This window comes from Olea europaea, chromosome 10, assembly GCF_002742605.1.
Source record: "Olea europaea var. sylvestris chromosome 10, O_europaea_v1, whole genome shotgun sequence".
NCBI classification, from domain to species: domain Eukaryota; kingdom Viridiplantae; phylum Streptophyta; class Magnoliopsida; order Lamiales; family Oleaceae; genus Olea; species Olea europaea.
This window is the reverse complement of record NC_036246.1, coordinates 39,466,915-39,487,617: the sequence shown is the minus strand read 5'-3', so window position 1 is coordinate 39,487,617 and position 20,703 is coordinate 39,466,915. Positions and strand designations below refer to the sequence as shown.

General features: G+C 33.9%; 1 protein-coding gene across 1 annotated transcript; it reads left to right on the top strand.

Moving 5' to 3' along the window:
* Positions 1–712: 712 nt before the first annotated feature.
* LOC111402203 (homogentisate phytyltransferase 1, chloroplastic-like) lies at positions 713–20,318 on the top strand. Its single transcript, XM_023030363.1, has 12 exons — positions 713–1,043; positions 1,460–1,752; positions 1,884–1,967; positions 2,052–2,126; positions 3,151–3,234; positions 12,056–12,145; positions 14,921–15,022; positions 16,858–16,953; positions 18,516–18,587; positions 18,675–18,770; positions 19,399–19,503; positions 19,950–20,318. The coding sequence occupies exons 1-12, from the start codon at positions 956–958 to the stop codon at positions 19,989–19,991; spliced, it is 1,227 nt and encodes a 408-aa protein (XP_022886131.1). The 5' UTR covers positions 713–955; the 3' UTR covers positions 19,992–20,318.
* The last annotated feature ends 385 nt before the right edge of the window (positions 20,319–20,703 follow it).

Here is a 20,703-nt window from a genome sequence, read left to right as displayed (position 1 = left end):
CCATTGATAAATTAACTCAATAGAAGTATAGAAAGCGTTTAAGGCCACACGTAAAGCGATGTTGCCATCGAAAAGTAGTCAACGTTGGCAAAGAAACAAATAAACGGTCCGTGTCTAGTAAGGTAACGTGGGAATTATGGATTTGAAATTGAAAGCAAAAATTGTGAAAAGTTTTTATTTTTTAGAACTATTATCTATAATTCTATTTAAAAAATTTTAATCTCGTAATATCATATGGGATTTTGATATATCAGTAAAATACGAAAATTTCTTCTGTTCTCTCTTCGTTCTCATTCTTTGTTGGACCCTCTTTTTCTTGTGCATCTACAACTCAGTAAAATTTTATATATTATAAATTTAATCCCTGGGAGCTTCCTCACCAAAAATATCTCTGCACCAGTGCTACCAAGCAGGGCCTTAATCTCAATTTTACTTCATGATCAATAACAATGTTTTAAAAAAACGTAATGCGTAACGATTCATTGATGTTAAGCTAAGGACAATGCGAAATTAGGCGAGGCAAATGCTTAAAAAAATGTTTTTTATTTAAATATTATTTCAAAATTTTAATTAATAAAAAATTATTTCATAATTAAAAATTATTTAATAATTATAAATTTTAATTTAAAAAAAAAAGGAAAAAAAAAAAAGAAAAAAAAAACCTAATAATGCGCGCCTAGACGCGCATTGAAGCCTTAACTCGCCTCGCGTCCAGCCTTTGCTTGGCGCCTTGTCCACCTCGCATTGGCGCGCAACACTGGTCAACGATAATGGTGAATCTTGTTACGGCTTCAAAATTCACATCTTTCACATGGACATTTTCTTTGTCTACCTTTTGTTACAGAGAGAAATAGACAGTTTCAGATTTCGTCCCCAAATAAAACGGGGCGTTGTGTGTGTGAGAGAGGTAGAGCCGTCGAGCTGTTTCTTGGGTTTCTGAGAGATTAAGGAAAAAATGGAGTCTTTGCTTGTTTGCTCTTTTCAGAAGCCTCCATCTTCACTTCAATTTCCTGCCACTGCTGAACCATATTCACTCTTCACTGGTACGTGTGTATCTATGCGCTACACACCCAACAACAATTCTTATAAGTTTTGGGCTTTAATCTGTAATGCATGCCTTATTTTTCTCTGATTAAAGGTTTTTCACCGAGTTTATGTTACACAATACTACATGGGTTTTATTTATTTCTCTGAAAGAATGTAAGATTTTAAACTTTTCTGTTTTTTATTCTGGGCTTTTACCGTTGGCTCATGTGAATGTCTGCTAATGTTTCTGTATGTTCATGTTCATTTTATTATTCAATTTTCTCGTGTCATTAAATTTTAATCATTTCGTGCTATGCATATGTTCTGTAAATTTATGTACATAATATTTGAGTAATTGACAGATACATGTTTGTTACTGGAATGGACTCTTGAAATCAATCCTTTTAATGCTCAATATGTCAAAAAAATATAGGTTCTCGTGTAGAAGCGCAATATTGTAAGTGCAAAGCGTTGAACAACCCAGAAAATAGCTATGCCATACCGATGAGACTACAGTTGCACAGGCAGCTTGCAATGCAGCAGTTTGTTAGAAATAATAGTGAAAGAATAGTTGCATTAAGTCCAAGATGCAGATCAAAGTATCTAGTGAGTGCAACTTCTGAACACAATCTTGAATCCGAACCTTCCAAGAGCCGTGGGAGATCAATTCAACATGCATTAGATGCTTTCTACAGGTTTTCACGGCCCCACACAGTAATAGGAACAGTTAGGTTCAATATTCTAGTCAGTTGTATTTTTTTCTTGAGCAAAGTTATAGATTTGTATGGTTTTACACTTTTTTTTTCTGTGGATTTTTCTGAAGAAAGGAAAACATGCTGCAATTCTTTTTTGTGCAGGCATTGAGCATAATTTCAGTTTCTCTCCTTGCAGTAGAAAATCTCTCCGATATTTCTCCATTATTTGTCACTGGGGTGATAGAGGTATGGAAAAGTTTGTGTCAGTTAAAATTGAAAGTGAAGTTGGTTGATGCTATATTTATGAAAAGAATATTTTTATTATTGCAGGCCATTGCTGCGGCCCTTTTGATGAACATATACATAGTCGGTTTGAATCAGCTGTCTGACATTGAAATAGATAAGGTTCGTATGTGAAATAATTGTAGTTGTTTGTCTCTGTGTATGAAGAAACTAGGAAAATTATGTGTCATCTATAAATTGTTCTGTGAATGGAAAATTTAATAGCAATAAATATACTTCTTTCTGAAGATTTTCTGACATTACTAGAAGAGTACAGTTTTCAAATTATATCTTTTAGCATTTCTGGCGCAGAACAAACTTACCTACTGAACATGAGTTATTTTTTTCATGCATGTAAGTTGAACAATGTTGATTGTTTTTATTTATTGAACCTGTTCAAGTGGATGATATATAGTATTCTTGTCACATAACTTTTTAGAATGGGTGAGGTCAAACATGACGAATTTTGTTTTTCATTTTTGAAGCCAAGTACTACACAATAACCCAATTTAGGAGTCAAAATGACAATGATCTGAGATAAGACCTAGGATCTGAGGTTGAAATGACAGTTATACAATTAACGGCAGCAGGTATTTGGATCTACTAGGCTTGTGCAATTTAGAATCTAACCAGAACTAGCAGTATAGAGTTCTTTGCCCATGAGGTAATATATTCCCCCCAATTATGCTACTTCTGTCCCTGATATGGGCTGTCCTCTTAAAATGAAAGATTGAAGTCTTTGTGAAAATGGACTACTGTTTTATATTTTTAAAGAAACTTCCCTTGTCAAAAATTTATAGGTTAGACGACCAAGATTTAATTCTTTTCTTGTATTGCATTTCATTACACTGAGTAATGGAGTTCATCTGTTCATATGTGATGATTAGGTGAAGATTACTAGTAATTATGTGTTTATTTCCCTTATGAACTGAAGAGGGGATATTATGTAAAATCTGGTTTTTGTCACTGCTTTTCAACTGTATCACCTTTTTTAAGTGTTCTAAATTTTTTTTGGTATAGATATCAGGTATGGGATACTTACAACTATCTGATACTAGGGAAATTATGTAAAACTTGTTCAATTGTCATTTTTTTCCTACTATCTCTTGCGTCTACTAGTATAAGAAATTTCTTTGGTGTTTCTCAGGTAAACAAGCCATATCTTCCATTGGCATCGGGAGAATATTCAGTCACGACTGGAGTGATGATTATCTCATCTTTTGCCATGTTGGTAAGTTGAAGAGATTTCATTGGGTTTAGGTATCCGATCATGTCTAGTTTCCATAGGTTTTCATGGCTCAACTGCTGTGGTTTTTGTCATTGTGATTATTATTATGCATCTCTACCTGTTACCTTTTCTATTTTTCACTGAATTAGTTGTTGAGATGGAGGATAAGTTTAAACACGAGTTCATGATCTGTCACTGCATTGTACTTCACATGCACTTTTTCCATTCATTTATCTCTTGTCTAAGTCTAAAATGTAACGTGCAATTCTTAGTAGCTTAATGGCCGCAAAAAAGAGAAGTATATTATTGTCGTGGTTCCCATTGGGGTGTATGGACACATGAATCTCACATCGGAAGTATGGGCTTCCTTTATGTGGTTTATATAGGCTTGGGTTCTCTAACCTCAATGACTAACTTAAGGGATCTGGCTCTTCCAAGTTTGATGACAATTGGCATCAGAGCAGCCGAGTAACTGGGTAAGTGAAATCATGGATACTAGAGCTAAATTGGTTGATGATCACCTGAAGAAAATTGATTTGGAAATAATTGATTTGGGAACTGCACTCAAGGCAGTCACCAATAGGCTGGAGAGGAAGTTAGATTCCACTGAGCAAAATCTACAAGTATTTGGGCACAGACATGAGAAAATGGAGAGTACAATTCTAGATATGAACCTAAAATATGAGAAACTAGTGAATATGGTGGCACAATTGACATCTGATTTGAAAGCAGACCAAAAGAATAAAGGAGTAGAAGGGTTTGTTACACACATGAGATCTTGGAGTGGGGTAACTCTACTAGGGTCTGATGGGTAGGAGAGTAGAAGCCGTATAAGGGGTGAATATAGAGGAGATTTCAACCTCCAAAACCAAAGTGGAGTTTGGTAGTCCAATTCCAACCCGACCAACAGTTTGGTTTAAGGATGGAAAGAGTAGTGCAGATAATATGAACCAGACATATGCCACCTTGCACTTCTTGCTTAATCCAAGGGTGATGAAGAGAATGAGGCTGTTGCTAACAACATTCAAAGAAGACATCCCAACTTTGTGTTAAATTGATTTCAATTACCTCTCGCTGGAGGATTTTCATTTCAATATATAGAAAATCGTGGCTTGATACATGGCTGACATACCGGTAATTACATCAATTTGTCTCCCTCTAAATATAGTAAAAGTACATTATTTCTATATACAAAATACTAATTATGCTAATTAGAATATGTATGATTTGGAGGAATAATCCTATCTAACATCCCCCTCAAATTGATGCTGGATGATCAAGAAGCATCAATTTGTCAATTATCATTTGATGGCGGTGGCGAGAAAAGGCTTTGGTAAAAATATCAGCAGTCTGATGTTTGGTGGAGATGTGAGGAAGTGTAATCACTTCCTGATCAAGGGTTTCACGAATATAATGACAATCAACTTCAATATGTTTGGTACGTTCATGAAATACTGGATTTGCAGCAATTTGAATAGCATTGGTATTATCAACATGAAGAGGAATAGGTGTAATTTGGAAAATTCCAAGTTCACCTAACAAACTGCGAAGCCAAACGATCTCTGAACAGGCGGATGACATGGCATGGTACTCAGATTCGGTGGAGGACTTTGAGACTCTATCTTGCTTCTTACTTTTCCAAGAAATAAGAGCATCTCCAAGAAACATGCACCAGCCGGTAACTGAACGACGAGTATCTACACACCCGGTCCAATCAGCGTCACTATAACCCATTAACTATAAGGAGTTGACAGGAGAGAAAAACAATCCACGACCAGAGGTATCTTTGAGGTAACGAAGAATTCGTCGTACAGCTGCTAAGTGAGGTTGACGAGGACTCCGCATAAATTGATTGACCTGCTGCACGGCAAATGAAATATCAGGTCGAGTAATCGTCAAATAGTTTAAGCTCCCTACAAGTCGTAGATATAGAGATGGATCAGATAAAAGCTCCCCTTCATTCTAACTAAGTTTTACATTGACCTCTAGTGGTGTAAGAACAGAATTCCCTGACTGAAGGCCAGCAGAAGTAAGAATCTCTTGAGTATATTTGTGCTAATGTAGAAGGAGACCATTTGAACAAGGATGTACCTCAAGACCAAGAAAATACTTAAGAGATCCAAGATCCTTCATATGAAAGGTAGTATTGAGATACTGCTGTAGTTCCTCAATCAACTGTGTATCAGATGACAATATCATCCACATACACTAACAACATAACAATGCCAGAGGTAGTTTTCTTAAGAAATAGAGAGGAATCAAATTGGCTTTGAGTAAAATGAAAATCAAGTAGAGTGGTACAAAACTTTTTAAACCATGCACGTGGGGCCTGCTTCAATTCATATAGAGACCATTTCAACCGACATACCTCAGCGGAAGAGTGAGTGAACATACTGGGGGGAGGACTCATATAAATTTCCTCCTTCAAGTCCCCATGTAAGAACGCGTTCCTTACGTCCATTTGTCGAAGAGACCATTCTTTTGACGCTGCGATTTTCATAATAGTTCTCATAGTAGTCATCTTCGCCACAGGCGCAAATGTTTCATCATAATCAAGCCCATATTTTTGACAATTTCCAAGTGCCAACAATCGAGCCTTATACCTTTCTACAGAACCATCAGATCGATGTTTAATGGCATATGCTCATTTGCAGCCAATATGCTTTATTCCATCAGCACACGAGACGATTTTCCATGTATGATTATCCTAAAGAGCTTGGAGTTCTTCTTGCATAGCTTGTCGCCAACACGCATGATTAGAAGCCCGAGAGTAAGATTTGGGCACAATAGTAGTATCAAGAGTAGCTTGATGAGCAGTATGCGATAAGCCATACTTATCCGAAGGTCGGGAAATTCGAGAAGACCGTCGAGGTGCAATGAAGACAGGATTAGGCATCGGCTCAGTGTTAGAAGGGGGCAGTGGAGACGATGGAGGACGTCTCTGGTACACAAGTTCGGGCTTAAAGCGTTCAATAGTACAAGATAAATCATCAAACTCAGGTAGTTGAACAAAAGTAAAAGGAGAATCAACATGAGATTGGAAGAAATATTGAGTTTCAAAGAAAATCACATTTCGAGAGACACGTAGCTTGTTAGTATCTGCATCATAATATACAAACCCTTTTTGTATATTACTATACCCGAGAAATGCACATCGAGCAGCCTGTGCAGTAAGCTTGTGACATTTGGTGGAAGGTAAGTGAACAAAGCAAACATAGCCAAATACGTGAAGAGAATTATACTTAGGTGCAACACCGAACAAATGAGGATCTAAAGAATCGAATTCTAAATTTGGATATGGAACCCGATTAATCAAATACACAGCTGTGGATAAAGCTTCTACCCAAAATTAGGGGGTACGGAAGATTCAATCAACAAAGTACTAACAACACCTAAAAGATGACGATTCTTACGCTCAGCAACCCCATTTTGTTAGGGAGTGTAAGGATAGGAACGCTAACAAAGAATTCCTTTTGTTTTGAGATATTCTTGAAATTCATAGGACATGTATTCTCCTTATGAATCAGAGCGTAATATCTTAATATGAGTGGAAAATTGGTTCTCAACAAATGCAACAAAATTTTTGAACCTGGAAAACACATCATCTTTAGAGCGAAGAAAATATATCCAAGTGAAGCGACTATAGTCGTCAATGAATGTTACGAAATATTTATAATGAGCATGAGAAGGCACAGGACTTACACCCCACACATCAGTATGAATAATCTCAAGACATGTAAAAGCTCGATTAGCATGTGATGGGAAAGGTAAATTTTTGCTTTTACCAAGCTTACAAGAACTACAATCGGTAGACATATGAGAAAATGAATCTTTATTGCCCAAATAACCATTTTTTATGAGATGAGCTAAGACATTAGAATTGGCGTGACTCAATTTCTTATGCCAAACATTATTATCAATAGCAATAGCATTACAAGCAAATGAATCAAAAATCGAAAACTGAAGAGGAAATAAACGTCCCACTTTAAGCCCCTTCGCGATCACTTTTCCCGATACTTGATCTTGCACACAACAACCGGAACGATTAAAATGAATTTCACAATTGTCATCTACCAACTGTCCAGCAGAAATTAAATTTCGGTGACACAAATACATTGGTGAAAGAAGATCCCAAATTTCCAATTGCTTTGATAGGAATAGTATTGCCATTGGCTATTTGAATATGTTGATTACCCTCATACTTACGAATACCATGCAAGTCCTTTGTACTACCTGTCATATGATTGGATGCTGTCGAATCAACCAACCAAGGAGAGATAATTAGATTTTTATTACCTTGAAGACCAAGAGCAGTGAAAGCAGAAACAATCATCCGTTGGCCCATCAAAGGTGTAAGATTAGTGGAAAAACCAGTTTGAGGTGTAGCGAATGAATTAGGCTGGATAGCAGTGTGAAAGGCCATATCTTGTTTAATTTGCGGCCATACTCGACAGTCTTTAATAATATTTCCTTTCTTTTTGTAGTAATTGCAGAATTTCTTGCTGCAATTTTTCGCAACATGCCCAAACTCTTTGCAACTGTAGCACTGTACTTGTGTCTTGAGCTTTCCTTTCCCTTGAGCAGCGTACGCTACATTAACCATCTTAGTAGTAGTTTCTGGAATCATCCCAAGTTGTGTGGCAAGATGACGTTCCTCACTTAGTAATTCTCCTAAGCATACATCTAAAGAAGGAATAGGAGTACGGTTTAGTAAATTAGCCCGCACAGTCTCAAATTCTGGTCGCAACTTCATCAAGAATTGATCTCTCTGACTCTCAGCATGAACAACTTGAAGTGCTGCTAAAGCTTCCTTGGGAACTTTGGAATGAACTATCCCAGAGTATTCATTCCACATATTAAGAAATCCAGCATAAAATTGATCAATAGAAAGATTACCTTGATTGTAGTTAGCAATTTCCAACTCCAATTGAAACTTTCGAGCACTGTTGCCTTGATAGTAAATACGCTTGAGGTAATCCCACATTTCTTTAGCGGTAGTGAAAGAACGAAGATTGTTGACCATATGTGGTTCAGTAGAACTCAGTAGCCATGAAACAATCTTAGCATACTTGGTTTCCCATAAATTAAGTTCTTTGGCATCAGTCGGTACCGTAGAAGATCCATCTAAATGACTCCATAATTCTTTTCCTTTCACAGACATCCTGACCCAACTCGAGTAATTTTTTCCATTAAAACGAATAATAGAATTTTCTCATGACATGATAAAACAAGCAAATAATTTACTACTCAAATCAATAAAGTAGTAATGCAATTAAATTGTGTCCAAGTCCAAAATGTTATATGTAGTCCAATAGAATGCCCAAATGATTTAAGCACAAGAGTCTAATAATACCCATCCCAACAACTGAAAGCCTAATCCAAGATATTACCTGTCCAAAATAGATAAGCCCAAATCTGGTATTTTATCAAATCCTAGAGCCCAAATCTGAAAACGCTGGAAACGACACCCTGAACTCACGCACCGAATCAGCCCAAGAATGAAGTTTGCGATTAACTTCGGGAACAGATGATCTGAAGGAGAAGGCGGCTAAAAAATTCCACGACACACTTGAAATCGACCCACAGAATCTTCCAAAGATCGAGAGTGTACCGACTACCCACCGACTGCACTCTAAATATAGTAAAAATACATTATTTCTATATACAAAATACTAATTATGCTAATTAGAATATGTATGATTTGGAGGAATAATCCTATCTAACACTTTGAACTTTGAGGACAAGGTTAATTTAAGGGAAATAGAATATCATGGTTAACTACATTACTGTTATTTTATCTAATTGGGCTTTTTTGTTAGTGGGCTAGCCCAAGCCCTTCAGGGTTATTTTGTTCTACATATGGTTTTACTTTGAAGACGATGAGGAGTTGTTGAATTGAATTGTGGCTTTGCTGCCCAAAACCATCTTCTTCTCCCTTCTCGTGTTCTTCTTTCCTCTGATTTTTGCATTTCTCCCCTCTGGTAAGCCTCTTCTCCTTCTCCTGCTTCTTCCCTGTTTATCCTTCTAGGTTCTGCTTCTCCTCTTCTTCTGTTCTTTCTCTTCTTCCTTCTCTGTCTCTGCTCCTCCACCGATCTCTCTTCTTTTTATTTTTGTCTTTTACTTGTATCCCTACATTGTAATAGAACTTATCAATCAATGGAACACAATTTACATTACATTGTTTCTGTGTAATTTTAGTCAAATGATGAAATCCCAGATGGGTTATCAAATCCCTGCTTAGTATCTTAAATTGTGTGTTGATTTTAAGGGGAATTTAGCTAGTTTGGTTGAAGTTTAGCTCTCCAACCATTACAATGGTATCAAAATCAAAGCAGGTACCTTATCTTCTGGTCTCGGTTACCACTTAGGGTGTATGGGCACTTGCTCGACGTGGACCCTGAGTCGGAAGATTGGTGGTTTGTCATGGTTCCCATTGGGGTGTATGAGCACTTGAATCTAACATCGGAAGTATGAGCTTCCTTTGTATGGTTTAAATAGGTTTGGGTTCTTCAACCTCAATGGCTAGCTTTCGGGGTCTAGTTCTTCCAAGTTCTATGACAACTATTTCTTTCGTATCCCTTTTTTCTGGAAGTGGGATGTCCGACCCTTAGTAGGATGATTTGATCTTAATATCTTTGAGTTTGCGGAGTTGCTCGACTATATATTTTTTGTACTTGAAACACTATTGAGAAAAAAGAGAATTAATATAAGAAATGACCAATTTTGTACCAACTCAACTCAAGAATTTATAGTCTCTTACTATCTAGAATTGGTTTTTGTTATTCTCCCTCTAATCCAAAAGTTAGTTCTATTTCTATGGTTGAGTTGCCAAATTAATTTTCTTTTTTCCTTCTAATTACTTAATCTTGTAACGATTGAAGAAATTAAGCAACTTAAAAACTACTAACATTTGGAACTTGTATATAGCAAAAAAAGATAAAAACTACTGAGATAATATACTTACCAGGGTTGGACATGGTCCGGTCGAATATTCGGATATTTGTCGGTTCAAATTTAATTATAGTACTGTTCGAATTCGGTTTAGTTTGATTCGATTCCTGAGTTCCATATAGTAATTAAATTTTTTAATATTTACAACATTGCATTAATTCAACTAAGGATATATTCAATCTTAGCTCTTGCAGAATAACCTAGTTCAATCATATGTATCTTTTGCGCTTCTCTTTTTTGAATTATTCATAGATTTGATTGTTAAAATTATAAGAGGAAGATACGAGCTCACAATAATGAAGAGAAGCGTAGTCGAGCTTCCAATTCAATTTCTTCAAAAACGTAGAAACGACACTATGGTAGGATAATATATTTGGGTAAAATTTAGGTCAATTTAATTAAGTTGAGTTTGGATGGAAAATTAGAAGTAGGAAAATCTAAGACAAATAGAGCCCAGGCCAGCCCAAAAGCAAATTAGCTTCTAAAAAATGGAAAATTTAGCCCAAATTCAAAATGAAATGAAAAAAGAATATGAGATTTAGCCCGGCCAAAAAATTAAGTTTAGCCTAACTAACTTCATTCCGAACCCAAGCCCAACGTTTAATTATTCAAATTTAATTTTAGACTTCACAACAATTACATATTTATTTTATTCACATTCATGATACACAAATAACTTGTTATCAAATTAAATATTTTATTTCATATATATTTAACTAAGTTTAAAGAGTTCACTTATAATCGAATTAGTTTATTATATAACAAATAATTTTTATTGATTAAAGTAAAGATAAATGACTTATTTTAACAATATGAGATGCCACATGTTTGATTAAGCTTAAAAATAATTAAATATTTTCTAATGTATTTTTCATATATTACTTATTTATACTTGTGACTTAAAAATTTATTTATTTCGATCATGAAATAGATGTTATTATCAAAATAAGTAATATACTCTATATTTAATTTTATTAGTTAAAAATATATTTGTTAAAGCTTTGTTACGAGTGTTTAAGATATATTTCGATGCATTTTGTCATGAGCGTCGTGAATTTAACATTTTAAACTAAATCTTGTGTGACCTGGAGCATCTTTTATAGCATGAGTTTATTGAAAAATTTTAAATTTCAGCGCACCCTAATATATCTTTTTGGCTGTACTCTTGTGGAAAATCATATTTTGGATTTGAGCAAAATTAATTATTAGCTAATTTATTTAGAAAAAATAAAAGAATTTGACTTATTTAAGTAAATAAATTAAAAAAATTAAGGGGATTCGATTTTTCGGTTCTCAGTCTAGAACTAAGAACTGAACCGAACTCGTCAATTCTCGATTCGAATACACGTTCGGGTATTTTATTGAAGAAAAACTATTTGGCTCGGTTCGATTCGGTTCTGGTCCGGTTCTTTTCGAGAGTTTTGTCCAACCTTAAGTGTTACCAAAAACTATTTTAATTATACTGTAGCACATGAAGATGGAGAAAATAACATATATAGTGGTGGAAAAGAAAACTCTGCGTAAAATTAGGGATAGGGGAAAATGACTGGTTAATCATATATATGGGGAAGGGACCAAGACTTGTACAAAACTATGAAAGTATGAGGTGTTAAATATTAATCTGTCTCCAAATGCGGGAAGTTTAGACACTCAATTCGATGAGGGCAGGTTCAAGGAAGTAGGAAAACTAATCAGAGAAATCCTGAACATCTGAATTCATTTATGTATTAATTATATAGAAGAATAGCGAATAAAAAACGTATGGGAAAATCATATAATTTCTTTTGTGTGAGACTATGACTTGTATGTTCTATGTGAAAGCTCATTCACGGTTATCACTTGACTTACAAAGATTTTCTCTTCTATTTGACAGAGTTTTTCACTTGGATGGATTGTTGGTTCGTGGCCATTGTTCTGGGCTCTTTTCATCAGTTTTGTACTTGGAACTGCATATTCCATCAATGTGAGTGCATTCTTTCATAGACACCATTTTTTATTCTTCATGTCATTGGACATAACAATTTATTACAGTATGTTGTTAATAAAAATATGAAACTGATGCTTCCCCACTAGTCTCGTGTTATATGTCATCATGCCTGCAAGGATGTGACATGTTGGATAAGCAGTGTTTATCCTTCTAAGCTTTTTACTGATGCTGGAAAACTATTTTCTTGGTTTGTACACTCTCAAGCTTCAAAATGAAAATGTTGTACTACTCTCGAGGAATCTAATGTATTCAGTGGAAGGTAGAAAAATTAAAGAATATGTGAAAATACTGGCAAGATTGTACCTGTAAATTGTAATTAAAAAGAATAGTGTTGCTGCTATATTGTGCACAGATTGCAGGGGAGGTGAATTATGGTAACCTTTGCTCCAGATTACACGGTGTATTTCAACCGTTAAGAGATTGCTCAAAACACGTCAGAGAGAGTGATTTCTAAATTGTTCATTGGGTTGCTTGCGAACATGATCGCTCTTTTTGCCATTTTATATTATTTATTTAGCACATGTTTGACCCTCATTCGTTAAAAATTTATTTCAAACTCATTTTCAACAACACATTTTCCTAATAATATAATTCTACACGTAAAATAAAAAAATGTTTTCTTACTTTTTAATCACACATTCTCCAAAAAATCACTATTTAAAAATCTATTCTCCAAAAAAATGGGACTCAAACAAACCCCTAATTTTTGTTCTCAACCTTGAGCTTTGGAGGACTACTTACCGTATTTAATTTAGACTTTTAAAAACTTTTATGGTGTTTGAAAGTTTAGGTGTATTTACTAGACTTGAAGCATTTTGAAGATGCTGTCTATTTTTAAAGAGTATATACTATCATTTATAGAGTATCTATAATATAGAGAGTTGAAATTTTGAAATATTCTAACAAACTCTTTATATATAACACTTAGCCCTTGTTTGAGTTGCATTATTTCTATAAGAATGTATTTTTGAATAGTGTATTGATGAGAAATGCGTGGTAAAAAAATAAGAAAAAGTTTTAGATTTGTGTATAATATTATTTTATTAAAGAATGTGTGGTTGAAACGATGTCAAATCACTGTTTAATTAATTAAATAATTAATTAATTTATTTTATTATAAAGAATGTGGGTCAAACAGAGCCTTAATTTTACTTCGCTCACAAAATATTTATTATTTTTCTCCATCTTTAATTTTAATTAGCTTTTCTTTTGATTATTTTATTATTTTCCTACATTGAAAATTGAAATACTTTGAATGCATTTAATTATAAAGAATCGCCGTCTAAATTAAAATATTAAGTTAAAGAATTTATTGGAGCGTGATTTTAAGGGTTGGCTTTTTAAAATATAGACCATTTTATATTTAAAGAGTTTCTTGGAGATGCTGTTCAATAGACTTTTAAAAAGTCTTCAAAAGTCACGTGATATTCAATCTTGACTTTTAAAAATCCTACAAAATTAAGGAATATTCGAAATGTCAATCACTTAATGACACTTTTATGAAATTCTCCATGTAATAACTTTTAAGCACAAGGTAAAAAAAAAAAAAAAAAAAAAAGAACTCAAAAGGACATTTTTAGTGAGTACTATCATTAAAATGGTTTTAAAGTTGTAATTGATGCCTTTATAATGCACTGAGGCGTGAGCATATATTTTGGGTGGTAGAAATTGTATGCTATACAATGAGCTTTTTCCCCTGCAATTTGTTGATTATGTTCGGTTGCTGACTTAAAGGACACGTTTGGCATGCATTTAGATTGGAATTTAGAAAAAATCAATTTTGTGAATCTCTTAGAAAAAAAAAAAAAAAAAAAAAAAAAAAAATAACCCACAACGATTCTCTTTTTTCTTCAATATACCTTCCCTTTTTCCATCTACGAACCCTTCTTTTTTTTTCTTCTTTTGGTTTCTTCTTCTTCCTTCTACAAACCCAAAGCCATGATTCATTTCAAACTTTTTGTGAAAAATGATTAATATTTTCTCTCTTCAATATATCCCTCAACCATTTTTATCTTTCTTATTTTTCATCATTTTTCCATTCTTCATTAAAAAGAAGATAAATTTGTATTTGAATTCTTATATTGTGGTTGATTGTAGTTTATTAATGAAATTCAACATGTTAACTAATCTGTTATCACTGAATTTTTATTTTTTTATTTTTTACTAGGGGTGGTTTTTCTTTTTTTCTTTTGTTGCAATGGCATACTGTGGGATTTTTTTTTAATTAAAATAAGCATGGAGTGCCTTTTTTCTCGTAAAGTTGTTTTGATTTGACTTCAATTATATCACTTGTTTTAAATCTATAGAGTGTGGTACTTTGACGATTATATACAAGATTTTTTTGTTTTAAGGAGTTTCTATAAAAATCTTTTAAATTAATGTCTATAAAAGTTTATACAATTCTATTAAAGCTTATGGAAGTCTTTAAAAGTAAAGTTTATAACTCTGTAGAATCTACAAAATTTAATAAAAGTCCTTGAACTCTACAAAACTCAGTCACTTAAAAGAAGTCTTTAAAAGTCTAGATTATGGAGATGTAGAGGGCTATACCTATCACAACTTTGCAGTTGTTAGTGCCATTTCAGGCTTACTGTATAAAAAGTTTGCAAATCAAAATTACTGGTACATGTAGATCATTTTGAACGGAACCTTTGATATCTATATTCATATTTATCATGATCGTGATGCTCAATTTATATGTAGTACCACATACATTCCTCAATGATACTAAATACTTTTGTACCTTTTCAGCTACCACTTTTGAGATGGAAGAGATTTGCATTTGTCGCAGCAATGTGCATCTTGGCTGTACGAGCGGTGATTGTTCAAATAGCCTTTTTTCTGCACATCCAGGTGTTAATTTTTCTGTACATTGATGTACTTTTATTATATGATATTTGATGTAAATAAATTTAGTATGACTGTTTAAAAAGATCGTTGACTGCATGCTTATCACTTTCGTGTCTATGATTTTAGGAAAATGGTGTCCAAAGGCTTGTTCAGAATTTTTATCTATATTACTGACTTGTGAAATCTCTGACTTAATTTTTAGACTGCACTGATTTTGGTAATTATAAGTACAACATATCGTTTTGGACGACTACATAAGACGGTATTGGGATTCTGTGTGATTGGAAGATTCATATAGGGACCAATTAAACTTGCTATGCTTTATGGTTTGGATTGTTGGGGTGTTAAAAAAGGATTGTTATAAGATGAATGCAGAAGAAGCTATGATGCTAAAGTGGATGCATAATCATACTAAATGGGTAAGATAAAAAGTCAGAATTTACATCAAGAAGTGGAGGTGGCATTGATTGCGGTAATTTCAGAAAATGACATTTTAGCGGTATAGGCATGGTGTGAAAGCATTTATGAAATTCTTGTAATAAGAATTATGTAATAAACTAATACGGATATTGGAAGAATTTGCTTGTATGTTATTGAATAATAATTGATGTCTTGAAAAAGTGTACAAAAGCTCTATATTCATAGGCAAAAAAATTATTCCCTAATCCTATTAATATAAGGAAACTAAAATAAAATCCTAATCTAAAGGAAATTGGAAAACCTATTCTAAACAAGAAATAAGAATTAAAAGATAAAACTTATTAGAACTAGGAAAAATAAACACAACTAGAAAAGATAAATCACAATTGTAGTAGGAAACTACTAATCATGATTATTTACTACGTCAAGGCATGTTTTGCATCAATCTAAAAAGGCTCAAGAAGAGTAATTGGCTAGAGCAATTTAAAGAGAGATCGTTAGACCAAAACTAACACGATATTTATAGTTGTTAAGGATCTAGTTACTTTAAAGTACATCTAGTAATGACTTGAATAGGAATGGTGAAAATGATTCATGTTGCTAACTCCAATTTTTATCAGAGATGAGACTTTTTGCTATTATTAGTTATCCATGTGAACATACTTCTGACATAATAACAAGAGGTAGGCAACCCCTTAAAAAATGGCTAATTTATACGTCTCATCCCCAAGTTTCCTCCTCTTGTTACACTTTTATCCCAACCTTTTTTTGTAAACTTTTAACCTCAACGGACACAAGCGTTGTGCATGCAAGGCAGTGGGTTGTTCATGTGATACTCTAACGAAGGGCAAAAAGACATTGATTGCAGAGGTGGCCGTGGATGCTGGCAGGAGGTTTTGAAGCTTTGGGGTGGGTGAAGGGGTTAGGAGTGCGCTGGGTTGAAGAAGGCACCTTCTATTCTTTTTAATTTCTTTTTAATTTTTTTTTCGTACTATCATTTTTTTTTAAGTAAAAGTTATGGAAAAATTATCTTTTTGTCTTTCTTTAGAATATTGCTTTAAAAGCCCACATCCATGCGTGCATAACACTTGCATCTGTTAACAGCAAAGACTCATGGAATCAGTCATTGATGACGAATGGCATTAATTAATGAAAGGTTAAGGTTAAAAATCTTACAAAAAAAGGTTGGGGTAAAAGTGTAACGAGGGTTAAAGGTTGTGGATGAAAGGTATTATCTAGCCTAAAAATTGACTAGGATCGCAGTTCTAACCTTTGACTGTGAAAATTTCAATTTACAATTTATTGTAGCCTCAATAAGAGGTTGGGAAGGGATTGCACGTTTCTTATGGTATATTTGATTATGTTATCTGTTGCTGCTGCTGCTTCATTTAGGTACTAATTTATTTTACAATTTTTAGATGCATGTTTATGGAAGACCAGCTGTCCTTTCAAAGTCTGTGATTTTTGCAACTGCCTTCATGAGCTTCTTTTCAGTCGTCATAGCCTTATTTAAGGTAAACTACATTTCTTTCACACCGAACATGTTTATCTTATGAATTTTAATTAAATCTGTGGAAGCAGGATTTTCTTATTGAATGCCTGTATATGTGTATTTATATCATCAATGCAAACCTAATTTGAGTAGGGTATTGCTCTATATTTGTAATAACATGATGAATGTCAGTAGGTGCTTGTAACCCTATGCAGCACTTGAACTCTTCAATGATTGTACAGTGTATTAAATTACCCCTAATAAAACTGCTGTACAAAGAAGTCAGACTAAAGAATTACAAGATTTTTTTTTACAAAAGCCAGATTTAATACTGAATCTCCCCCCTTCTGGCCTCCATGTGGAGGTGTTTATTGAAGGTTAAACTTAAATAAATAAATAGATATCTTATCTAATAGTTTAAACTTTTTGATGAAGTGGGTTTAACATGGACTCAGAGTGGGCAAGGTTTCAAGTCCACTGCCATTCATTTATGAAAATTAGGCATGCCTTTGGTGAAATTAACCCAGCTTGCACATGCAGGGGCACATTGAAGACTATATTTCAGTAAATTTTCCTCTCTAAAAGCTTAAGCTTTTAAATGTGATGGTTCAAGAGGTCAAACTGCTTAAACATGGAGTAGTGTGGGTTTCTTTATCTCATTGAGTGGCCAGTTTTCATCAACAAAGGTCATAATTGAATCAACGTAGATAAATAACTTCAGCTAGTTTATAGACCAACAACCTTTGGGAATTAGTAATGGTTGGTTCTATCATCCATCAGGTTGACGAAGTTTGGTCTGTAGTTTTTATGTTTGCAGTTTCAGCGTGTTATGTTCTGATGTTTATGATTGTTTGAAGTGAATGAAGATGGTCAGAGCAAAATGCTTGTCACGCATCAACTGCCCCCTTTGTTCTCAAGTGAACTACATTTCTTGAGACGTAGGAGATATGATTTGAAGAATAATTATCTTTTTATAATCATTTTTTTTTTTTTTTTTTTTCTAAACTTCTGCAATTTTAGTTTCTCAGTGTGTATTTTGCATAAGTATACATTTTGTCTTAAACTTCGTGCAAATGCATGGAGGAGTATTGCCACATGGAAAGGTGAAGTTGGAAAACTAAATGGCGTCCAGAAACTAGTGTAGCAATAAAATTACAGGGCAGAGTGTTCTAATTCGTAACTTGAATTCGGACTAGATTGTAAATTACAATGGAGTTCAACAACGTAGAAAATAAGATTCAAATTAAGGCTTCATTGTTGAACACCATCTAAGTCTTTCTCTAGCTGAAAATATCAAACTGTTTTTGGTATTTTTGACTTCCAGAAAAGTGAAGTTAATGTACAGAGCCATCATGAGTTCTATGAAATCTTTGAACCATATCACTGTTTCTGTTGGGTGATTCAAAACCCAACTATCAAATGAACTTTTTGCTGGAGAGATAATAATATCTTAACTATAAAATCAGATAAACTTTCCTATATATTTTATGGGCAATACATCCCTCCTTTGCTTGATTGTGCTTATGTGAAGTATTGCATCTAGAGAAATTTGTTTATTATTAACATAAAAGATTGATTTTGCAGGACATACCTGATATTGTTGGGGACAAGATATATGGTATTAGATCTTTTACCGTCCGATTGGGCCAGCAGAGGGTTAGTTACCGGTTATTGTCAAATTCAATTCTAGAACAAGCTTCTTTACTGTGTATTTTCTCTGATTGCACTGAGTCATTCTTGTAGGTCTTTTGGATTTGTATTTCGCTTCTTGAGATGGCTTATCTTGTTGCTTTGTTAGTGGGAGTAACATCAACCAGCATCTGGAGCAAATGGATAACAGTAATTCACTCTTCTTCAAATATTGTACATATTCACAATAAAGGGTTGTTACATTCAATTTGCAGAGAAACTGCAATAACATGTTTGGAAAGGTGGATTGTATAATACTAGACAATATTAAAGAACCAAAAAAATAAAAAAGAAAAAAAGAAAAAAGAAAAAGAAACTTATGAAAAGAAGTTAAAATTTTGTTCAATGTACTGTCCAATCCTATCTATTACTGCGAATGATACATGATTCAAGAGTTTAGTCATTCAGAATATGATGTAGCGTGTGTCCTACGAATAGAAAGGAATAACTCTTTATATTTGATGATGCAATAGGCTTCCATAACAATTTGAGGTCAATTTTTTTTATAGTAAGTTCCCAAAATCTAGATGTAAAGATAAAATTAACAAAATAATTTGCAGAAAAAATAGAATTTTTTTAATAAATGCAGACATTGAGACTAGTATCTCTTCTAGAGCTCAGAATACTTCCTACCTGAAATCGAAAGCTACTACTAGATGGGCATGCTCGTCATCTGGGTATTATGTGTAGTAACAAGAACAAATGCACTAAAGCTAGTTTATACATTTAACACCAGACATCTGTTTAAAATTTAAACCCTTTCTTTGCATTTGTTTAGGTTATTGGTCATATTGCTTTGGCTTCATTACTTTGGAATCGCGCCAATTCAGTTGATTTGAAGAGCAAGACTGCAATAACATCCTTTTACATGTTCATATGGAAGGTAATTTATTTTACTGGATACAATGCAATAACTTCAAAAACTAATTTTTGGCACTAATTCTTTTGTAAACTCAGTTTATGATAGAATTTTATTTGCCCTTACATCTTCTGTATAAAATATCTCATCATTTAGGATTTAGCTTGTGTATTACAGTTTCACAAGATCTTGCTTATATTTATTATGTATAATCGACTCTTGAAATCCATATCAACTTGACGCCTGCTTAACCAAATATTTTAGAGGCATTTTTTCTTAACTTTACTGTCCGGTGCTTGCACTTTTGAGTTCAGTATGATGTGACATATTATTGGAGTAACTTATAATTACACCTGCGCACCCACCCCCGCCCCCATACTGTCTGTCAGGGGTAGAGAGCACCAAATAACTTTCATTTGACTCATTTGTTGAATCATCCGTAGCTGTAACATTCTTCTTCTGTTGTGCAGCTCTTTTACGCAGAGTACCTGCTCATACCTCTTGTGAGGTAAATGTATAGCACTCGTAAAAAGTGGCCTACTGTTTGTCTCTTTGGCAGGGATTGACTTGTTTCGATCAGACGATGCATTACAATCTCCAAACCCTTTTTTTTATTTTTTATCTTTGCTAACTTGGAACTTAGAACAGAACGCTTGACATCATCATCTCATCTGATTCTTGGCAAGTCTATGATGTACAAGGAGCACGTAGCTCTGTTTTCTATTTGAAGCATTTGTGATTGTACACAATATCTTAATGAACAAGATCATGAATTTGAGCTCGTATGGACACCTTCAGATAAATGGATATGGGTATCAAATAGGACCGAGTCGTTCCATTATTTTTATTTATATATTTAATTTAGGAGGGTTGTTTAATACTTTAATTTACCCTTTTGCTTTTGATATTCATGAATTTTCTTGAAAAAAAAATGGAAAAAAACTAAAAATGAGCCAGCTCAGTACTTCTCGTGGCCCTTTGAACCCCTAATGGATGAGTTGAAAACAAGTTCATTGACCTAGACGGGTCAATGGGAAACCAAGATGGCCATGGCTCTTCAAAGATATTGACTTTTATGGAGCATAGTTTTTTAAGTATATTCTGTCAAGTATTCTTAGCTTTCCCATTAATGGTGAATGACGAGTGGTTTTGCTTAATATTGCCTTTCATGTTTGAAATTATGGCTTAACAAGGTTTCCCATTCAAGGTCTGTTCAAGACTTCT

Excerpts from the sequence above, each read along its gene's own strand:
- LOC111402203 (XM_023030363.1), top strand. The coding sequence starts at position 956 with ATGGAGTCTTTGCTTGTTTGCTCTTTTCAGAAGCCTCCATCTTCACTT. Across the intron at positions 15,023-16,857 it reads CCTTTTTTCTGCACATCCAG|ATGCATGTTTATGGAAGACC; the intron begins GTGTTAATTTTT and ends TACAATTTTTAG. Across the intron at positions 18,588-18,674 it reads TCCGATTGGGCCAGCAGAGG|GTCTTTTGGATTTGTATTTC; the intron begins GTTAGTTACCGG and ends TCATTCTTGTAG.